We start from the raw sequence: 20,000 nt of genomic DNA, 5'->3' as shown, positions 1-20,000 counted from the left end.
GCACAGCATTGGTGAAATTATTTCAGTGAGTGTATCATTACTTTCTGGGTTTGGGGTTTCAATATAAAACTTGGCGAAATTATTTCAGTAGTAGGAGTAGGAGTAGGAGTAGTAGGAGTAGGAGTAGTAGTATAGATGTAGTAGTAGGAGTAGGGATGCATCGATTATAAATTTTGATGTACGATTATAGTCTGAGAAAAAACCACGATTATCACGGTTTCACGATTATTGTTATGGACGTATAAAAATCACATGAGCATTCTCTAAATAGAGGTTTTATTGTATTTCCCCCACAATCTTAACAGTTGCTGCCTTCCGGAATACTAATGCACGATATGGATTTTTACAGCCGATAGTATAGGCCTACGCTAACCTAACCGATAAATATTCTCCTGGCCAATAACCGATACGATAAACATACTATGTTACTTTTTTCACATTTTTGTATTTAAAAAAATAAGTTCTTAACCTGTATTTTATGCACACCTGGGATTAAAAAAAGAAGAAAGGGCAGATGTAGTGAGCAAAGATGGATGATTTAATATTCCATGGCTCTGACCTAATCAAATCTAACTGACATCACTATTGTGAACATAAAACAAACAACATTTCTGATATAATATGATTGTATTAGTAAAGTGTCACTCAATAGTCAATACAAAAAATATTTTATTATTATTTTATAGAAGCGAAAGCCTATAGCTGCTTAGTCTGCAGAAAAAAACACAAAAGGCATAGTAACTTAGACTCTTATTGGCATGTTACTGGCAACTAAATGTGCCGTCTGAAATGAATTTTGCATTGGGGTCAGTTCTATTGAAGTGATGATGGGGCAGGCATGGAAAGCCTCACTATAAGCCATCATGTGTCGTTTCACTTTTTACTGGAAAATGCTCCCTCTGGATTAAAGAAAGGACACTCTGTGGTGTTGACTGGTGTTTGTTATGTAAATGTGCGCATTTGTTTTCCTTGTCTCAGTCAGATCATGACTGCCAAGCAGCTAGCTACGTTAGCTTCACGTTATTAGGCCTACATGTAACGTTAGCGGGTTGCTTTTGGAGTTGACACAAACCCTTGATGTTTCTTTTCGTGTAAAGCATGAGGTTCTCTATGGTTTACGCCAGCTCTGGGAGCATGAAGTGCTTTAAATGCGGGGATGTTTGGTCACAACGAGCTTGAGGAACTATGTACGCTAGGCCATGGCCAGCTAGCTAACATTAGCCACAACAGCTAACGTTAACGTCAATGACTGTATGTTACTGCACTTAAAAAGGGGCAGCGGGCCGCAGTTGGCCCGCGGGCCGTAGTTTGGCCACCCCTGGGTTAAACCCTGTGTAGCCTACTTGATGTTTATGAGGAGCTCATCCCCTGACCTCCAGTCTGGCCTCCAGGCTGGACTCACAGTGCTCAGCTGGTGAGCACTCACCTAATCCTCACATTTCATTTTGTTCTACCAGACCGTCTGGCCTCAAGGCCTGGGAGGGCTTTCAGCAGAAACTGCAAAGCGTACGAGCCAATCAGCGACACGTCTCGTAGTTGACATCATAACCGGCCAATCAGGAGCACGGCTAGGAAAACAATAATGGCTGCCTCCTTGCCTGTCCGCCTCAGAGAATAACGTCAACATTTGTCGAGTTTAAACAGCCATAAAGTGCAGTTATTGCAGAAACAGACTTTAATAAAACAATAAACGAGAGAGTCAGGCCGTAAGGTCATAACACGCTTCCAGATTTATTCCCAGACAGCTAGCGCCTAGCGTTAGCACACTCGTCAACACCGGCTCTCGTCAACAACATAAGTCCCCACACTTCCTGTTCTACGGTAACTCTTGAGGGGACATCCACAGAGCCTGGCATACACACTGAACAGTCCGTGATATCATTGCGCCCTCTGGAGGATCATTGAAAAATGATTTGAAAACACCGTTCTACTGACAGAATGCACGTTGCTTTTGTTTTGTTTTGATCGAGTACATTTTCACATGCTCGAGTAAATCCGTAACGAGCGAGTAATCGAGCTTCGATTAATGGTGTGCATCCCTAGTTGCTAGTAGGTGGCGCTATGCTGAATTGCATGGAATGCAGCTCCCTGCCCTCCGTTGGGTCCCGCTAAGCCCACTCCCCGAGTTTGAAGTTGATCGGATAAACGGTTGTCAAGATAAAACACTTTTTGTGTTGCCAGTAGGTGGCACTGTGCTGAATTGTAGGAAATTCGGCACTGCACTGTGTCGAGTTCCCATCAGCGTACTCCCCAAATTTGAAGTCGATCGGAAGAACGGTTGTTGAGATAAGCATTTTTTGTTGTCAGTAGTTGGTGCTATGCCGAATTGCAAGATATATATATTTTTTTGCCAGTAGATGCCGCTATGCCGAATTGCCTGGAATTCAGCTCCCTGCACTCCGTTGGGTCCCCCTAAGCACACTCCCCAAGTTTGAAGTTGATCAAGCGAACAGTTGTTGAGATAAGTTGTTGAGATTTAGGGCGGGGAATTCAAATCCAAAGCTCCCACATGACGTTCGTACTATGGGTAGGGCTTGGTATCGACTTTCGATACTTACTTGGCACCGAAATGAAAGCATCGATACTAAGGGGTATCGAAGCCTCCCTTGTCAATCGATACCAATTTTCGATACCAAAACAAAACAGCGTCATTGAGCCTATAAGCATGCAACATGCTTGCACACCACGCTCTAATACGGCTGGTGATTGGCTGTCATGTAGAGGCATGCAGGAAAAGTTACGCCCACTTTAGCCGGTGTGTGTTTGTTGTGAGCAGCATTGTTGCGAGGCAGGCAGCGTGCGGTGCGGAGACAGAAGTTACAAGTTAACAAGCTATAGTCCTATCCTGGAGTACCATATGGCGAAGATGATGAAAAGCAGGGAAAGAAACAGAAACAACAAGGACTGGTTTCCACAGACAAGAGAAATAATCGAGAGGTGGGTCAGCTTACCGCAAGTTGTTGTTGATGTTAGCGGTTATCAGAGCCGTCAGTCTGACAGTCTGGCTGTGAGTTGTAGCTAGCATTAGATTGTTTAATTAATTGGTGCCCTAACGTTATGCGCAAGCGGGCATTGTGTATTTTTAGCAACTCGTTAACAAACGCTGATGTCATGATAGTTTGTTGAATATAAATGGGATTCACTTTGTGCCATTAAGGCTATATTGATAGGCTAGTCAATGCTCAACTATTATAGCTGTCTCGTCAGTTTGGACAAGAATAGCGTTCTGTTGCATCAGTGAGTATTAAACACCGATTTGCAACTCTCCGTTTTGCACTGAAAACTATTGCACTGATTTATTTGTTTTACATTTCTTTCCTTTGTAGTACTCCAATATTTTTTTGTAGGGACAGCAATAAGTTTAGACAGCTTAAAGTTATGTTAAATACAGTAGGTTTTATTTTTTTCTGCTGTAAAACTTGAAAAAAAAAACTAAAGATTTGTATCATAATTGTCAATGTGTAATGCAGTTTTATTTTAGTTAAAATGGATTTTTCTAAAAATTGGTATTGAAAAAAGTATCGTTCAGGAACCGGTATCGAAATCAAAGTATCGAAACGGTATCGATATCGAAAAATTTTGAACGATACCCAGCCCTAACTATGGGATACACCCATATGAAAGTTGCAACAGTGGCTGATCTGACAGGTGACAGACAGCAGTGACTGATCTGACAGGTGACAGACAGCAGTGACTGATCTGACAGGTGACAGGCAGCAGTGACTGATCTGACAGGTGACAGGCAGCAGTGACTGATCTGACAGGTGACAGACAGCAGTGACTGATCTGACAGGTGACAGACAACAGTGACTGATCTGACAGGTGACAGACAGCAGTGACTGATCTGCAGTATCTCAATGGGCTCCATGCTCACCTTCACCAAGCTGGCTGTGGTGTGGCTGGGTGCTGCAGCACTGTGCCCCCCAGGGAGAGGGAGCAGAGAGGGGCCAGTGAGGTGGAGTGAGCAGAGCACCGGTGTCTCCGGCTGCCTCTCCACTCAGACTGACACCCACTCCTCTGGCTCTCTCCCCAAACACAGACACAGACACAGACACAGACACACACACACACACACACACACACACACACACACACACACACACACACACACACACACACACACACACGCACGCACGCACACACACACACACACACACAGCTCAAACAGCTAAAGGCTTTTGACTGATGCGAAAAACGCAGAAAATCAAACCTGCTCAATGAGCAAAGGGAAGCTCAGGGAGAATAATGGGCGATGATAGAGAGATGTCCCAGATGTCCTGCCTAAAGGCAGGTGATTGGAGAAATACAAGTATTTCTCCATCCAATCACCTGCATCCGTTCGAACTTCCTCCGGTCTGAAGCCCCCCCCACCCCAATTTCCTTCGTCCATGTTCTGTGGGCCTGAATGACCACCTGATCTACGATGAATCACCTCATTCAATGGAAAGGAATGAGATTTTGAAGCAATTCCTTTCCATTGAATGAGGTGATTGATAGTAGATCAGGTGGAATGACAGACTGTTAAAGCTGTATTGACAGAATGGCTTGAGAGACTCGTTCAATGACGGGTGAAAGTGTGTCAGTGTGAAAACGTGATGACACCACATGATGGCAAATACAGGCTTTGGTGTGCAAAAGCCTTAAGCGGGACATCCACGTATTTGCCCAATCGCCTGCCTCAGTTATGTTTACATGTGTCGTGATTGGTCGAATACCATTGATCTTCCTTCTGTCCTGCCTGTGGCCAAACAGACTGTCTATGGAGCACTCCAAGACTGTAGAAGAGAGAGTCTGGCTGGTGAGACCTACATTCATGGCCAATGGCCTGCATTTATAGCACTTTTATCCAACGCACTTTACAATGTGCCCCCACACACACACACACACACACACACACACACACACACACACACACACACACACACACACACACACACACACACACACACACACACACACACACACACACACACACACACACACATCCATATACTGATGACGGCAAGCTACCACGCAGGGTGGTGATGGCACAACCATCGGGAGTCATTTGGAGTTCAGTATCTTGCCCAAGGACACTTTGTCAAGCGGACTTGGGATCAAACCACCGACCTCTTCTATCTACAGCTATTAGTGGAGGATCCACTCTACCTCGAGAGCCACGGTCACCACTTTACTTCCTGTTAAGCGGCCTAGTTTGGATGTTTTGTTTCACATCGGGCAAGTAGAGCAGAGTGTGAACAGAGTTCACGAGCAAAAACGTTTAAAAAAATGCCTCCATACGGCGCCTTGCACATTCCACATTCCAAGTATCCACAAGCCCTGAGATGCAAGTTGACTTACATCTGCACTGTATAGCCAGCGTAGCCATGTGGGGACGGTGCTGCACCACCTGGCCACAGGGGGGATTTGAGGGTGACAGCCAGGAGGTTGGCATAAAGGCTGTACTTTAATTATCGATCTACAGCATGATCAACGATCCATCATCAATGCAAAGTGAAAATATGCCGCCTGGTAGGCCTATCATCTTTAACACCTTTATTTTTGAAATGATGTGACTGTGACCATTTCAGTCCAATAGATTGATTTTCATTTACATGTCTGGATTAAAAATGTAAATTGTGTTGAATGGGCAGGAGATTGTCCCATATTGATCGCAGAATCAAATCGAAATCGTACCGTGGCAGGCTTTGCATATCAGTATCGGCAAATATTGAATGTTGTCCAAATATCACATAATGTAACGTGATGAAACGTATAACATCCATATAAATGAATCATTGATCAACATCCATATAAATGAATCATTGATCCTCCTTGCTATGTCCACACCCAGCTCGTTAACAGCAGCGTGTCTTTACAGTGACTGTGTTTATTATAACAAGTACATGAATAACAGTTTGAAAGCGCACTCACAGTGGCTGGAGCCGCTCCAGTGCCTGCCGGTCACCAGGGAGCCGCCGAACGGCCGCTGGAGCCCTGCCGCGGACAGGAGCCCCTTCTCCGGGCCGAGGCAGCCGCCGAGCCCCGGGGGCCGGTGGTAGTAGTCCATGCCGAGGAAGGAGCCCGCGCTGGGGCTGCTGGGGCCGGGGCTCAGACCCACCACGTCCACGCTCTCATACATCCCGATGTGGAGAGAGAGAGAGAGAGAAGGAGGGGGGGGAGACGTCGCCTTTGATCTGTTCCAGTCAAATAGAGAAGGAGAGAGGTAGATCAAAGCGTCCTGGAGAGGAGGAGAGAGAGAGAGGGAAGACTTCACATCTTCATAACAGACTGATGGGTGGGAGAAGAGAGAGAGAGAGGGGGGGGGTGACCTCTCAGCCCTTGGCGGGGCACCGGGGGCAGCAACTCGGCGTCCAACTTTGCAGTCCGTCCGGAGCAGATGAACGCAAGCAGGAGCGGTGGAGCACGCAAGATAAACGATAGCGATGTCTTCTTTTATTCCTTTGTATTTGGGCAAATACGAACCAAAGTGTCCCAGTGATGTCTTGTATTGGAAAAAAACACTCACATTATTCCATAGCCTATAGGTCTGTTGTGTTCCGTTTGCGTAATTTACCTTAAAATGTGGTTATTATTTGCGATTATAATCCTCCGCGTTGTCGGTAGGCTGGTGTGGTGTAGCCTTCTGTTGTAATGTGACAGGTCGCGCTGTGGTTAAATGCACGCATGCTGCAGATATCCGAGTCTCTCACAGGAAAGTGCCGGAGTCCAGAGGGAGGCAGAGACGCTGCTGTGTTCCGGGTCGCAGAGTCCAAGCGCTCAGCAAGAACAACAGTCCCGACTCCCGATCGACGCACACACACACATGAATGGAACCAACCACCGCGGCGGCTTGACTTCCAACTTTCCGCCGGCCGAGCAGCAGCTGATCCCGGCGAAAGATGTCTGCTCTGCGGGCGGCAGGGCGAAGAAAGATCCGACAGTCAAGACAGACGACACAGTTGGTGCTTCTCTCCGCCGCCTCCCTCTTGTTGCTGTGTTGTGGAGGTCGCTCGGTTTCTGTTTCTCTCTGCGTCTCTCTCTCTCTCTCTCTCTCTCTTTCTCTGCGTCTCTCTCTCTCTGGGTTGATTCCTGGCACCAGCTGCACACTAGCGCCACCTACCTGCTGTGCATGCAGTGTTTCCTGTCTGTCCCCAGCAAATTGATTGTTAACCGTTAGCATTATTTAATTTACAAGAAGTCAACGCAATTATAATTATGTAGAACATGTGTACACTTTCCTATATCTATTCCATCTTATTCTATTTTAATACCGTATTACCTATTTATTACCCTTCGTATTTTAGTTTGCCACAACTGCCTTACATACACTGTTTACATTGTTTGCCCTAGTTAACTCTGTTGCTGCTGTAACTATATTGCTACATTGCTGATGAACGTTGTCACAGCCAGCAGGCAGCAGGCTTAGCTAACATAGCTATAGCTAACATGCAGTGATAAGGTCACAGATGTGTTTATAGAGTAGCCCAGAGTCGTGTATGAGTCGCCACATCTCCATTCATTCCAATGGACCAGTTTTTTACTCTCGAGAGTTCCAGGAAGTAATTGGTCCTGGATTAAGCAGCACCGTCGAGTTGCAGCAAAATGGACAGTTTGTGTTGTACTTTGAACGTTTTTTTTTATCAAATTGTACATTATCAGCTTTATTTTTATTCAAAAGTAGCGCGAGAACACTAGAGTAGCCTATTTCACAACGGCTTTGAACCAGATCAGCCAATCACAATTAAGGACCAGCAGCCTGTTGCACCAGCTGAACGTAAGTTCTGTCTTAAGTTAGGGTGTAAAGTCCACACTAACTGCTACGTTCAAACTAGTGTCCTCTAGAGAGAGAGTGGCGTCAGCGGAAGACCAAAATGCAAGAATCATTAGCCAATGAACAGCCAGGAATGGGTCTCGCGCTACTTTTGCATGCTAAAATAAAGCCGATAATGTACAATTTGATTCATTTCAAGGGATGAAAAACCCTTTCAAAGTACAACACTGTCTATTTTGATGCAACTCGACAGTGCTGCTTTTTTTACTGAAGAGTTCCACTTTCTACTTCCTGGAAAAAAACTGGTCCATTGGAGTGAATGGAGATGTCGGAACTCTTCTATTAGGGGAGAGTGGGGTGAGTTGTGCCAGTGGGGAAGTTGTGCCACCCCTTGTATCTAGAAAACCATAGAAGAAATTGGTCATGTGACCACACATTTTTGAAGAGACATCCATTTTACTCACTCTGCAAAGAAGGGAGGCAGATGGCACAAGAGCTAAGCACATTTAAGTTCAAAAAACTGTTTTTTGCCTCTCAAAGTTTTATGATCAAGGTTTATTGATTGTTGTGTCTGAACAATTATAGACAAGCTTGAAAACATTTCACGCATGTGTTAGTGTTTTAGTAAGCTACAATATGAGGCTATACTCTTAGCATGATGTTAGCTCCAAACCAGCTATATGATACAAGTTTGTTAAAATGGTGGGGATGGGGTGATTTGTGCCAAAAGGCCTGGGTTAAGTTGTGCCAGTGCCGTTGCAGTTGATTTAGTGAAATTTTATTTCATTTTGTTCTTAAATGTTTAAATAGACCTTGTTGAAGAATATTGCAGTATTGGCAAGTGTAGCCTGGCTCTGTGATATTTGATTTTGTTCATTTTGAACATCATTTTTATTTCTGAAAATGTTAAATATGTAGGTCAACTGCTGCTACCGTTTAGCCTTGTTTAACCCTGTTATAGTACACTGGACTTTAGTGTTATCTTTATTTTGTCTTGCTTTGATATAGCATTACAGTATATGAGATGAAAATGTTCTGTTTTACTTCAGTAATCAATGGCACAATTTACCCCAACGTATTCTCTCCAAAGGCACAACTTACCCCGCACCGGGGGCAAGTTGTGCCAAGAGACCATTTTTTTTAAGAATAGCCATATTTTTTTAACAGTTTATTTAAGATCCAAAGGGAGTATTCCCAGTGGTGCACAACATCCTGAAATATATTTACATATTGTAGTTGGAGGCATTACTGTCATGCCCTCACTTTAAAGACACCTCAAGTAAAAAGTGGCACAACTCACCCCACTCTCCCCTATACGGCTCTGGTTCAAACTAGTTAGTTTGACACTAAAGTTGTGTCTTTGTTGAGTTGCACCACGGAGACGTAAGATACATCTTAACTAGTAGTCCTTAAACCTCACACTAGCCAAAATAGTGTTGCAGAAAATGACGTGTACAGTATCTGTGACCAATCAGTGAAAAGCATGGTGGAAACGTTTTTTATTTACCGTTGTTTAATTAAGTGGAATGAAAACAGTCGGGACATGTTGCCCACCGCAAGTTAGTGCTTTCATATTTCATCAACACTAACCAAATGAGAACGTTATTGAGTAACGTTCGTTTAGGTTCATATTACTGTTAACGTTTATCTGTGAGCTCTTCATCAGTATTGTAGGCTAATTTACCACCATCCTGCCTCGCTAAATTGTTGCGGTTATTTTAATTTGTATGCAGTGCTGCAGCTTGTGGGAAACAAAAGCGTGAGTCATAAATATCAAAGGGTGTAATAATTGGTCACGGAGAGCGCGTTGCGGACGCAAAACAACGATGCGCCACGGTGCCAAGTTGCAATCCGTGCCAACTGCTATTTTACGGAGGACTTTACACCTAGTAAGACGTAGGTGGCTCGGACGTAGGGGCACGGTGGCTCAGTGGTAGAGCTGTCGCCTCACAGTCAGAAGGTCCTGAGTTCGATTCTCGCCTGGGACACTGTGGGCGCTGTGGTTGTGTTCCCCCCATATCTTCAGTGCCTACTGCCCAGGTGGGGTATCTCGTCATAAGGGCGTTTCTCTCTGTGTGGAGTTTGCATGTTCTCCCCGTGCTCCCCCAGGGGGTTCCTCCGTATATAACCCCCCCACTAAAAACATGCAGAAGATCAGATCGTCATCGTCATCCGACCAGTGACGACAACATCCGAAGTTGGTCCCCGGGCGCTGTACGAGAAAGCGACCACTGCTCCTGGCCTGCCCCCGGAGGAAAGGACAAGCCTGGATGGGTTAAATGCAGAGGACACTTTTCACCGGCCACCGTCAGCATGAGTGTGTTGTGGCCGCATGCATGTGTTGTGGTGTTCGTGTGACAATAAAAGACGGGGCTTGTCCCGTTACGAGAGAGGTGTAAAATTTAAGTTCTAACTTATGCCTACGTTGTAACTATTTCACTTGGTGCAACCCAAATATTTTTAGTAGTGCGTAAACTCGGACTTAGTGAGACTTTACGTTCAAACTAGCTTACGTTTCAACTTACGCACAGCTGGTGCAACCCACTGCTGAACTAGCGTACCTGTTTTATAAATCTCACACATCCTGCTCTAATCCGTTTATTGTTTAAGAAGACTGCAAAAAGGTATGCTGAACATGGACCTGCCATGTAGGCTACTGTAACCTCAGCAACACAGGTGCAGCCAAAACATTAACGAGGGCCCGACACTGGAACACCTAAATGGATTGGAAGTTGGAAGCCCTCGTTAATGTTTTGCTTGCACCTGTGTTACTTCCTGCCTGTTAGGCACAACATGGCTGCTGGTGAAAACGATAAGCCTGCAAAACCATACTTAGAGTGAACTCTGTGTGACTTCTGCTGTCTGCTCAACCCTTCACCTCTAGACATCTTCACACCCTTCATCCTCACACACCTTCCACCTGACAGCATCGCCAAGGACACACACACATGCACACACACACACACACACACACACACACACATGCATGCACAGAAACACACACACACACACACACACACACACACACACATGCACACACACACGCACACACACACACACACACACACACACACACATTGCAGCCTTCCCACACTTAGCCCTGTGGTTCAGGGTTGATGGCTGTCACTGTTACTGTCTAGGGGAGGGGTGCCATAGTGTCTAGGGGAGGGGTGCCATTGAGACCATTTACACCTGGCGTTAACATGCATTTTCTGCCATCAGATTGCAATCTGAATGTGCTTGACCACTTGAAAGTACAGGTGTAAACGCCCCCAAGAAGAAGGATTGCAATCTGATCGGCCAAACCACCTCCGGAGGTGGTCAGGGATGCATTATGTACACATTGAACACAAGTGTAAATGCAATGTGTCAATCTGGATACAGCAACTTTGCGCGGATTCAGAGGACACCCATTTTTGCCATCAGATTGCAATCTGATGGCAGAAAATGCATGTTAACGCCAGGTGTAGATGGAATCAGGCTAATGTGGTCAAGCAGAATCTGATTGCAATCTGATGGCAGAAAACACATGTTAATGCCAGGTGTAAATGGCCTCATAGTGTCTAGGGGAGGGAGGGGTGCCATAGGTAGATCGTGATCTACCGGTAGATCTCGAGCCATCAATAAGTAGCTCACAAAATAAATCCAAAATGTATTTTTATTTTTACTGTATAAACTAAATCCCACTCATGTAGGCTATAGCTAACTCACTATCTACAATATTTAAAATTATAATATCATGAAATTATGTTAAACAAATAATATAATACTGTTAAAAAGGTGCTAAATGTGTACTTGGGGTGGACAAGGTGACAAGACATTGTGACTAGTTGTATTTTTTGTAAGTAGCTCTCGCCCCTAAAAAAGTTTGGGCACCCCTGCGTCTAGGGGTTCATTCCCCACACCCACAGACCGGCCCCCGCAAACTGACCTGTATGTGGTTTGGGCTGCTGGCATTGAGCTTAGTAATGACGGACAGGCTGACCTTTCAAGTGGCTTGGGTCAGGTGGTCTGCAGCGCTCTCTGTTGATTGGCCGTCCCTTGGCGTCAGCCTCACTACCGAGTCGCGTGTCGCTTGGCTCGACATATCCAAGGTGGTTGTGTTGGGCTGGGTCTCAATGCGCAGGGAGGAGCCTCAATACGTTCCAGACATACAGCTACACACATAAACATCTAGTCCAGCCAAAGAGCACCTGTCAGTGATCACTACAAACAAAGACCTAGCAGCACTTCACTCCACTGTCTTCACATCTACTCCAGCCATTCCCAACCTGTGGATCATGGGGCATTATGATTTATATGGGGATTATTATAGAGCTCAACAGGCACGTGACTTTTCGTCATATAATTTGCCCCGGAAGTAAGTTCTGCATCCATTTTCTCCATAGACATTTCGATAAATCCAAAAAAAAGTTTTAAGGCTCAAACCAAGCCAACAAGTCTTCCAGAGAATCTTGAGTGACCATAAAACATTTGGTTTAAGCGAGAACAAAAAATAACGAGGGGAAAATATTTTTTTTAAGTCGATCGGGCGGTTCTCAAGAGAAACCACGGAATTTGCGAATGCAGTTCCCAGTGGCACACTCCTCAAGTTTGAAGTCGATCGGACGAACGGTTCTCGAGATAAACCGCTTTTTGTGTTGCCAGTAGGTGGCGATATGCCGAATTTCACAGAATTTGGCACTGCACTCTGTTGGGTTCCCAGCAACGCACTCCCAAAGTTTGAAGTCGGTCAGAAGAACGGTTCTCGAGATAAACCAATTTTGGTTTTGCCAATAGGTGGCACTATAACTATGCACATGTCCGAATTGCATTAAATTCGGTACTGCATCCCACGTTTGAAGTCGATTGGACAAACGGTTCCAGAGATAAATCGCTTTTTGTGTTGCCAGTCGGTGACGCTATGGCGAATTTTAAGAAAATTCTGCACTCCGTCGGGTCCCTAAGCGCACTAATCAAGTTTAAAGTCGAACAATCGGTTCTCAAGATAAACCATTTTATTTGTGTTGCCAGTGACAGAATGTGACCGCGCACATCAACAGTTTAAGACTGAGAATTAATCCGACTAATGACAGCTCACAATGCTGCGATGATCTGATCACATTATAACAAACCTTTCAAAACACTTGCAAGCCCCTTTACAAAAGATCCATTAAACAAACTGCAGCAAAAGCAATCAAAACAAGGCAGGACATGAAAAAAGAAAGACAAAAAAAGGAAAAGGGGAAGGCAAATATAATATAATATTATAATATATATAATATAATATAATATAATATAATATAATATAATATAATATAATATAATATAATATTTTTAAGAAGTCTAAGATGATGATGGCATCAGGCCTGAACAAAGGAAATGATCTCACTCACAGAAGAATATGATGGGTGTGTTCAGGCAGGCATGTGCAAAATTGAACACATTCATACATGCAAAAAAACATGCACGCGCGCGCACACACACACACACACACACACACACACACACACACACACAGAGATACATACAGATACGTGTAGAGAGTGTATAAGGCAGTGTGTCCTTGGCGTGAGGTGTCTGCATTGATTAGCTGCTGTTTAAAATATGAGCGGAGGAGGAGGGGAGAGCAGACATCACATTCATCGCTGCCGTTAATCCGTACAGGACATGAAATCTATAGAAACCACAGAGAGGGGGGGGGGGGGGGGGGGCACAGACAGGTTCCTCTTCTGCCCCTGAGACTGTACCAACCTGCCAGAGAGCTCTTCCTGCTTCCTTAAAGACTGAGACTGTACCAACCTGCCAGAGAGCTCTTCCTGCTTCCTTAAAGACTGAGACTGTACCAACCTGCCAGAGAGCTCTTCTTGCTTTCTTAAAGACTGAGACTGTACCAACCTGCCAGAGAGCTCTTCCTGCTTCCTTAAAGACTGAGACTGTACCAACCTGCCAGAGAGCTCTTCCTGCTTCCTTAAAGACTGAGACTGTACCAACCTGCCAGAGAGCTCTTCCTGCTTCCTTAACTCATTCAGTGCCAGCCACTTTTGGAGAACGGATGCTCCCAGTGCCAGAGTTTTCAGAGCGTTTTCAGTGATTTCTCGAGGCCCACAGAATATTGTGTGATATTACTATGTAAACACCGAACACGCACAAGAACGAGCTGGCTCTATTGTATCATCAGCAAAAAAAAGTTTATTGATACCATTTTCCGTTCTTTAGTTATGAGCCGGAGAAGATAGGTTGTTTTCAGCGTTTTCAGGCTTTTCAAATTATTAGCTGAGATAATCCGCCTTTTGTGAAATGCAGCATTTCAAGCACATTCACTGAGTCTGAAGATAATATTTTCTGATGTAGTGACGTAGTTGTTGTGTGATGCCCTGCGTGCACCACCCCCCTCCCCCCCTCCCCCCGTAAACTCCTCCCCACACTGCACACAGCCTCACGCAACCATTATATTTTCGGAGTGCTGCGTTTGTGTGCTGCTGTCGGCTCTCAGCGCTACAGCAGGGAAGAGCCAACCCGGATTGCTGAATGGTTTGGCGTCAGGGGCTGCTTTCCTGTCTGCTAATCGGGTGGAGAAACTATACAGACAGACAGACAGACAGACAGGGACAGAGGGGCTCAGTTGTGAGCGCGGATTGACTCCTGTTCGGAGCCAATGTCAGCTCCCGCGACAGAGCAAATGGCTCTGGGAGCATGCATCGGGTTGTCTTTGATCCACGGCTTTTAGGCTGTTTCTCGGACCTGTCTCTAATCTGGACTGCACCGAGCAAGCACTGTCGCCACCTAATGAGTCCGTAAAATAGGTTATACACCTCCAATAGCTACTATAGTTGTACAGGAGCTGCGGAAGGCTTTGATCGACGTCCCACCGTCAAAAAACGCATTGGACGTCGAAGGACGTCCGTGGCATTCTACGTCACTATTTAATTGGACGTCGAAGGACGTCCATGGCATTCAATGAGTTAAAGACTGAGACTGTACCAACCTGCCAGAGAGCTCTTCCTGCTTCCTTAAAGACTGAGACTGTACCAACCTGCCAGAGAGCTCTTCCTGCTTCCTTAAAGACTGAGACTGTACCAACCTGTCAGAGAGCTCTTCCTGCTTCCTTAAAGACTGAGACTGTACCAACCTGTCAGAGAGCTCTTCCTGCTTCCTTAAAGACTGAGACTGTACCAACCTGCCAGAGAGCTCTTCCTGCTTCCTTAAAGACTGAGACTGTACCAACCTGCCAGAGAGCTCTTCTTGCCTCCTTAAAGACTGAGACTGTACCGACCTGCCAGAGAGCTCTTCCTGCTTCCTTAAAGACTGAGACTGTACCAACCTGCCAGAGAGCTCTTCCTGCTTCCTTAAAGACTGAGACTGTACCAACCTGCCAGAGAGCTCTTCCTGCTTCCTTAAAGGCCGGGTTTTCCGTGGGGAATATGAATATATATTAAATCTCACGCCCCTAAGGTTTTAGAATCCGTTGAAATTTTTGAAATTGGTTGTTTACAGCCTGAGATATCACCAGAAATCCACTCTGTGTGTGTGGGGGGGGGGGGTGGTGGGGGGGGGGGGGTGCGGGGACTCGAAATACTACATTTCCCACAATGCACTGGGCTCGCGTGGCCTTCGTTTCCATGCCCACCCCTCAGGCGTTTGGCTGATATCAAACTCCAGTAGGTGGCGGTAATGCACATATATGTTTGCCAACCGCCATAAAACTCAAAGAAGAAGAAGACATGGAGAGAAGACATGGAGAGAAGAAGAAATAAATCGAAAATAAATCGAAAATCAATTGCCTCCAAATTGCACCAAATGTAAACGGTAGTATATATGTCGGGAGATGTCTTCATAAAAAAAATTTCATGCATTTTAAGGCATTTTCGTAGGAGTTACGCGCATCTGATGTTGTAACTATTTTCTGTAAAAATGTGTAAAAACGGGTACATTGCTCAGCGTTGATTTCGTTACTTCAACCCACCTACTACTAGATGTAAAATTTGACGAGCTTTCCAATGCCGCCAGTCCCGTGTCGATTAGTGCTTCCGTTCCCGAGATAATGGTCTCTTTGCAAGGAACTATGGGAAGCTAATATTAGCTACAGCAGGCTAGGCGGTTGACAAGATGGCTGCGTTTTTGTTTTGGTCAAGGCCTCTGAAGGGGCGTGGAGGACCTCTAGAGGCGGGACCATGGCCAACAACAGTTGTAGTTCATAGGTGCACGACTTCCGCAAGGCGGACTTAGGCCAGATGACGCGAAACGCGTCGGCTGGCCCAAAAAATATGTGAGAGATGCTTGATATCTCTGGCAGTGAATATCCAATTTCAAAAATTTCAACGGATTCGAAAACCTTAGGGGCGTGAGATTTAATATATATTCATATTCCCCACGGAAAACCCATCCTTTAAAGACTGAGACCAACCTGCCAGAGAGCTCTTCCTGCTTCCTTAAAGACTGAGACTGTACCAACCTGCCAGAGAGCTCTTTCTGCTTCCTTAAAGACCCCTGAGACTGTACCAACCTGCCAGAGAGCTCTTCTTGCTTCCTTAAAGACTGAGACTGTACCAACCTGCCAGAGAGCTCTTCTTGCTTCCTTAAAGACTGAGACTGTACCGACCTGCCAGAGAGCTCTTCCTGCTTCTTTAAAGACTGAGACTGTACCAACCTGTCAGAGAGCTCTTCCTGCTTCCTTAAAGACTGAGACTGTACCAACCTGCCAGAGAGCTCTTCCTGCTTCCTTAAAGACTGAGACTGTACCAACCTGCCAGAGAGCTCTTCCTGCTTCCTTAAAGACTGAGACCAACCTGCCAGAGAGCTCTTCCTGCTTCCTTAAAGACTGAGACTGTACCAACCTGCCAGAGAGCTCTTTCTGCTTCCTTAAAGACCCCTGAGACTGTACCAACCTGCCAGAGAGCTCTTCTTGCTTCCTTAAAGACTGAGACTGTACCAACCTGCCAGAGAGCTCTTCTTGCTTCCTTAAAGACTGAGACTGTACCAACCTGCCAGAGAGCTCTTCCTGCTTCTTTAAAGACTGAGACTGTACCAACCTGCCAGAGAGCTCTTCCTGCTTCCTTAAAGACTGAGACTGTACCAACCTGCCAGAGAGCTCTTTCTGCTTCCTTAAGGCCATGGCACACCAATCAAACATTCTCAAACAAACACCAACAAACACCAACAGACTTATTGTCTGTGAATGTTGGCAGATGTTGGAGATTGTTTGAAAGCATGGCACACCGACCAAACATACTCAGCACAACAGTCCCAAACATGTAAAAAAGAAACACCAGAAAAATAGAAACTGCACTGTGTTACAGCACATAGAAGATGGCTCAGACTGACAAAGTTAGTTATACATCTGTCGAGTAATACAATGATACACCCATTTTAATTATTTTGTAGCGACAGATGGCCTTAAACGCCACACTCACGTGACGCTTCTTGAGAGAGAGGTGAGGTAACTGCATCTTTCTGCAGACTTTATCGAGGGACCATGAAGGCGTCATGTGACAGGCAATGCTAGTTGAAGCCTGGAGGTCCTGCTGATGGCAGCTGCAACAGTGTTTTCTCTGCTATCAACCTGGTTAATCTCGCTATATTCTTCATCACAGCGGGTCATTACCCACTGTGCACTTAATCGTGCACTAGTTCTGCATAAGCACCTGCAGCTCTCTCCTTATTTTACTGACGTTCTCAGTGATCACACGGCTGTTTACATGTGTTTCTGAACGGCTAGCTAGTTATTAGCATAGCTCGCTGTTAGCCGTCATGGATGTTCTCTCTCTCCCTCATTATGTAACCTTGCTGCGCATAACATTACTTATTTGCGGGAGTGCATGGGAGAAGTCTCCCGCTAGTGTTGTTGATGCCCAGTGTGATGGCACATGGTTGGCAGAGAAACGTATGTTTGGTGCGTCGCGTGTAACGTTAGAGGAGGCTCTGCCTCTGACCAAACTGACCAGACAACCGCATGCATTAGGCGCGCATGCGTGAGCTCCGTTTCCATGGATACGCGACTGAAAACATGGGAAGTTACCAGACAACAGCGAACAGCGAACAACGCCGGATTGAACAAGTCGAATCCTGGCAAACATGACAGAACATCGCCGAACACGAACAGACAAGGACAGACAGCTATGGCACACCAAACGAACATTTGTCTTTGTTCGTGTTTGTTCGTGTTTGTTTGTGTTTGTTTGAGAATGTTCGTTTGGTGTGCCATGGGCTTTAAAGACCCCCTGAAGTAAAAAACATGTTTTTACCACGTGCAGCATGTGGTCAGGGCACGACTTTTTCGGGGAGTCAGTCAGTCATGTCCCGGAAAGGACGCTTATCTCAGGGGCGCTTGGTGAGATCCCCTCTCGTTTCCCGACCGAGTGGTGTGTTGCTTAAATGTTCACCCCATGCCCGCTTGAGATGCAGCGTGAATGACAACAAGCACACCTACACACACACACACACACGCACACACACACACACACACGCGCACACACGCGCACACACACGCGCGCACACACACACACACACACACACAAACCTAACACCAAGGACGGAAATAATTAATCAGCCAGAAATGAGCCAGAACACAAACATCAACTTCTGAGTTGAATGCCGCCGCTCCTTCGGGGGCTTGAACCCCTAATAAAACGACAGTAAATGTCTTTATTGAATGTAGAATGCAAAGGACATCTACCTGGCTCGTTAAACTCGCATTCCAGGAATATCGTTATTTAGCGCGGCTCGTCGGACGCTTCAAGGTGGGCAGCCAGCACTCTGCCTCGGTTGGTGTTTAGCGTGATCCTCCCATGCACTATGTCCTGCCAGTGAAACTCCTCGCTATCAGGTGAAAGGAAGCGGCTGGTGACACACGTGCACATGTATCGGAGGAAATATGTGCTAGTCTACAACTATCTCCAGATTGGCAGAGGGGGTGGAGCCCCGCCCGGGACAGCAGGGGGAGTAGAGGCATTTAGAGTGGACGTCACAGGGTTAGTTGGAGTGGACGTCACAGGGTTAGTTGGAGTGGACGTCACAGGGTTAGTTGGAGTGGACGTCACAGGGTTAGTTGGAGTGGACGTCACAGGGTTAGTTGGAGTGGACGTCACAGGGTTAGTTGGAGTGGACGTCACAGGGTTAGTTGGAGTGGACGTCACAGGGTTAGTTCCACACGCATCACGGTATCTAAAACTCTGAGGAAGCAAGTGAAGCCCAAACTAGAGAGATCCCCGGAATACAGCGGGAAAAAGATGTCTTGTGCCGTATAGACGATGTCCGGCACGGCAACTTTGCCATGTAGTTGGATCCTAGACCCATCCTGACAGTGAGTACGGGTCAGGAAACCTCAGCCCATTGAAGGAGTGAGCTTGTTTGTGTCAGATAACCTGTCTGTTGCTGGCAAAGATTTACAATACGTGGAGGAGGAGTCAGGATCTTACTTATTCTATGACAGCAGAACCGCTAGTTGTCACTTCCTGCAACTGGTTCAGCTCCGCCCACAAAATACATCATCGCTGTTGACAAACATCAAAAGGGTCTGTTGGCCAAGATTCAGTTGATTATGATCAGCACGAGCTACACAGCATAGCAGCAGCTACTGTTCCTGTGGTCCACAAGCCTACATGCTATTAACCTACATACATACATGTCTTTGATGGTGGGAGGAAACCCACACGAACACGGGGACAACATGCAAACTTCACACAGAAAGGAGGAGAAAACCCACACGAACACGGGGACAACATGCAAACTTCACACAGAAAGGAGGAGGAAACCCACACGAACACGGGGAGAACATGCAAACTTCACACAGAAAGGAGGAGGAAACCCACACGAACACGGGGAGAACATGCAAACTTCACACAGAAAGGAGGAGGAAACCCACACGAACACGGGGAGAACATGCAAACTTCACACAGAAAGGAGGAGGAAACCCACACGAACACGGGGACAACATGCAAACTTCACACAGAAAGGAGGAGGAAACCCACACGAACACGGGGAGAACATGCAAACTTCACACAGAAAGGAGGAGGAAACCCACACGAACACGGGGAGAACATGCAAACTTCACACAGAAAGGAGGAGGAAACCCACACGAACACGGGGACAACATGCAAACTTCACACAGAAAGGAGGAGGAAACCCACACGAACATGGGGAGAACATGCAAACTTCAGACAGAAAGGAGGAGGAAACCCACACGAACACGGGGAGAACATGCAAACTTCACACAGAAAGGAGGAGGAAACCCACACGAACACGGGGAGAACATGCAAACTTCACACAG

At 46.0% G+C, this 20,000-nt stretch overlaps 1 protein-coding gene and 1 long non-coding RNA gene across 2 annotated transcripts in view; both read right to left on the bottom strand.

Annotated features, from left to right (window-relative positions):
- The window catches only part of rarab (retinoic acid receptor, alpha b), a gene marked incomplete at its 3' end in the record, with an annotated part of 69,518 nt that extends 63,347 nt beyond the window's left edge, over positions 1 to 6,171 (bottom strand). The window contains 1 exon segment of the mRNA XM_083649279.1: positions 5,914 to 6,171. Coding sequence (XP_083505405.1) covers positions 5,914 to 6,121 — 208 coding nt within the window. The 5' untranslated portion in view covers positions 6,122 to 6,171.
- Positions 1 to 20,000, bottom strand: part of LOC310787434 — a 755,777-nt gene that overhangs the window by 561,893 nt on the left and 173,884 nt on the right. The gene's annotated exons all lie outside the window — the stretch shown is intronic.

Source organism: Poromitra crassiceps (genome assembly GCF_964638095.1).
Source record: "Poromitra crassiceps genome assembly, chromosome: 13".
Lineage (NCBI taxonomy): Eukaryota > Metazoa > Chordata > Actinopteri > Beryciformes > Melamphaidae > Poromitra > Poromitra crassiceps.
This window is presented reverse-complemented; position numbering and strand designations above follow the sequence as displayed.